The following is a 3,230-nucleotide window of genomic DNA, read 5'->3' on the forward strand; positions in this document are numbered from 1 at the left end:
AGCTATTGCTTCCTGAAAGTCCATGTGGATTTTACAACAGAGAATTTTACCAATTATATCATTGTCTTTCTACACTTGTCTAATAATTTTACTTGATCATGATCAATTTTACATGGCCGATTCAGTAATTGGTTCATAATAATCTCGAAATTGTTAATAAGTGTTAAATAAAGTGTAATTAATTAAGGTTAAAGTTTTAATTTAAGGTATCGAAGCAGACGAATATGGTCTCAACAAATTCTAAAAGGAGAATCATAGAGTACAGTCATTAGAGGATATCAGATATATGGTCTATGAAACAAGTTAAAATAGCCAATTTCCTATATCTTCTGAATAACTAATCTTATTATTTGAGAACAAAATTATATTCTGAATAACTAATCTTATTATTTGAGAACAAAATTAAATTGTTTATAATTAATAATAAAAAAATGAAAATGAAAAAATGCGGTTAACTAAATTCTCATGTCAATCAATTTTGAAAATAATGTGGATTTCACATACAGCAATAATTCTAAATGGGGGACATCATTAATGCTAAAGCTAGCTTTTTTGTGTTCATTAATTATAATTTAGAAATTATAAAGGTCTGGAGATGCAGTTTTGCCTCACCGGGCCTCTACGAGTTTACCAAAGAGGGAAGGAGGCAGCAGTAACAATGCCTCACATTGGCCTCTACGAGTGTTTATACAAGAGGGAAAGAGGCAGAAGTAGCAATGCCACACTGGTTATCACGGTTCCTCATCATCTTGATGTAGCCTTCATCACCCAGACTTGTACCCCAAGAGTTCTTCACCAGCCAGTAGTCAGTTCCGTCCTCCGTGGTGCCGTAACCCACAACCAGAACACCATGACCAAGCTCCGTCGTGCTACATTCTGGCTCGTCATAAACACCTGTAATATATATTCATTCTTAAAAATACAATGTTTAACAAATCACTTGCAAATTTCATATATAATTATTATAAAATAACCCTTTAAAATAATCTTATACTAAACCAATGGCATCAAATGGAACAAACAATAATGACAAGTGCCAACATGGTGAGTGTAAGCACCACTGACTCTGCCGACTGATCTCAGACATCTAGTGCTGACATGGCTGTGTGCGTGTTTATATACAATAACATATTAAATATAAATTGTTTATAAATACACACATGATGCACATTTTATATTTATAATGACGATAAACTTTGTATAATGTTCTATATGGACGCACACACACTAATATACTATGCTCATAAAACAAAACAACTTACCATGGTGGTAAAACTGGATTGAGCCATGTGAGGCATCAATGCCAACAGATATTGGTCCAACTGAGGCAACAGCTTTCTTCAGAGCATCTTCACTTCCCGTACGAATATGAACAAAGCCAGTCACTCTAGCACCAGATTCTTGCGGGTTATACTGACACTTTCCTTCCTAATAAAGTAATGTTACAAAATAATGCATTAAAAATATGCAAAGCAGATTGAATATGCGTCAAATAATAAATTGTATATCTTCACATTGTTTATGGGTATCGCTTATGAAGACAATGTATTGCCTTCATAAGAACAATAGTATTGTATTCTATTATTCATAGAAATTATTCTTTCTTAATCATCATTCCAGTCAACATAATAATGTATTGTCAGTGACTTTAAGAGACGCAAAAGAAAATTATAGAACTGAGTGTACCTTTTTCTTATATGGATAGGCCTCCTCAGTGTCAATCCCACCATTGTCCTCAATGTACTTGAAAGCAGCGGTCATCAGTCCTCCGCCACAACCATCATTGTCATATTTGGCGGAACAGTCGATCAAGTTCTGCTCAGAGAGGCTCACCAGCTTACCAGTCTTGCGGAAGTGTTGACCTTCCAGGGACCCAGTCTGTGAACCACACAAACATAATGAGAAATATCTGCACTTATTTATGTTTTTCAGTAAGATTGCCACTGAGGTAAAAGGTAACTAATTTAAATCGTAAGCAAACGTTTCAAGAATATGACTGAACAAATTTTTATGCTAACAAAACTCAATAAATTATATTACATGCAAAATTATTTTTAGCTTATCTGAAATAATAATTTGTGCACATATTAATTTAAAAATTACTTCTGGTGTCATTGACCATTTAATTTTCAAATTAATTAAAGATGGGTGATGATAATACTCACAGCTGAGAAGGCCCAGCATGATCCACAGTGTCCCTGGTCCTTTACTGGGGTGACTGCTCCCTTCTCTCTCCAGTCAACAGTCTTGGGAAGACCAACATCATCATCTGGCTCAATGTAATGGGAACCATTGTACTTGCTGTTTAATGTATATCTTTCTGTGTGGTTCTTATGGAAACCAGCCATTGTTGACAAAAACTCCTCCTGAAGCTGTAAGAAATATTTTACATTTTATTTCGTAACATAAATATATTTTCATTAGGCTGACATCGAACATATGGGTATTGTTGTTCCGAAGGAAATAAAGATGTGGACAATGTTAAATCATGAGATTCATTCTGCTTACCATGTCACCATACTTGTTCATTCTGAGCCTGTATGGTTTGTGTCCTGTTGCAAACAGTTTGTTGTGTGCAGCAATCATGTGTCTGTTCTCCATGAAGATGTTCATGCGGAATTTGTCTTCGACATCGGTGGTGTATTTCTTGGCATATTCAAGCTAAAAGAAAATCAATTATTGATAAGAAAAGCTCTTCATAAACGGCATATATGGAGCAGCATAAGAGTATTGCTGGTAACTACAACAGCAACGGTAGTGAAAAGAATTATACAAATTTTGAAAAATCGTGGGCAAAGTACAAGTGCATATGGCACTCCACAAGTAGCATCCATCATCTCTGACTTCACTTAAATTTTTAATGGTTGATAAATTCAGGGCTCTATCCAAGGCCATCTGTGCTTAATAATTGACTTCAGCAATCATTATGCTGGAGTGACCATTGGTTAGAATGTTTGTATTGAATTCAAAATAAGTGACGCCAATATTTCCTAAAATCAGCCACTCAGAAAACGGGGTGCTTTAAATTTTCCGTGCAATGTCAAATGATTGCTACCGTTACACTACATAACCCCAAAAACTCCATTTTGAAACAAACTAACTTTTATAATAAATTCTGTTTACATTCTTACCTTAAATGTCTCCCACTCTTCCAACACAACAGAATAGAAACGTTCTGCAGATATTACAGCTAAAGCGGCAATCAACACTGATGCTGCCAAGAACTTCAT

The 3,230-nt window shown here is 35.0% G+C and overlaps 1 protein-coding gene across 1 annotated transcript; it reads right to left on the reverse strand.

Moving 5' to 3' along the window:
* Positions 1 to 560: 560 nt before the first annotated feature.
* Positions 561 to 3,230, reverse strand: LOC123747652 (procathepsin L-like). Its single transcript, XM_069317085.1, has 6 exons — positions 3,132 to 3,230; positions 2,509 to 2,661; positions 2,166 to 2,372; positions 1,687 to 1,878; positions 1,263 to 1,428; positions 561 to 894 (listed from the first exon to the last, which is right to left on the reverse strand). The coding sequence occupies exons 1-6, from the start codon at positions 3,228 to 3,230 to the stop codon at positions 686 to 688; spliced, it is 1,026 nt and encodes a 341-aa protein (XP_069173186.1). The 3' UTR covers positions 561 to 685.

This window comes from Procambarus clarkii, chromosome 1 (genome assembly GCF_040958095.1).
Source record: "Procambarus clarkii isolate CNS0578487 chromosome 1, FALCON_Pclarkii_2.0, whole genome shotgun sequence".
Taxonomy (NCBI): domain Eukaryota; kingdom Metazoa; phylum Arthropoda; class Malacostraca; order Decapoda; family Cambaridae; genus Procambarus; species Procambarus clarkii.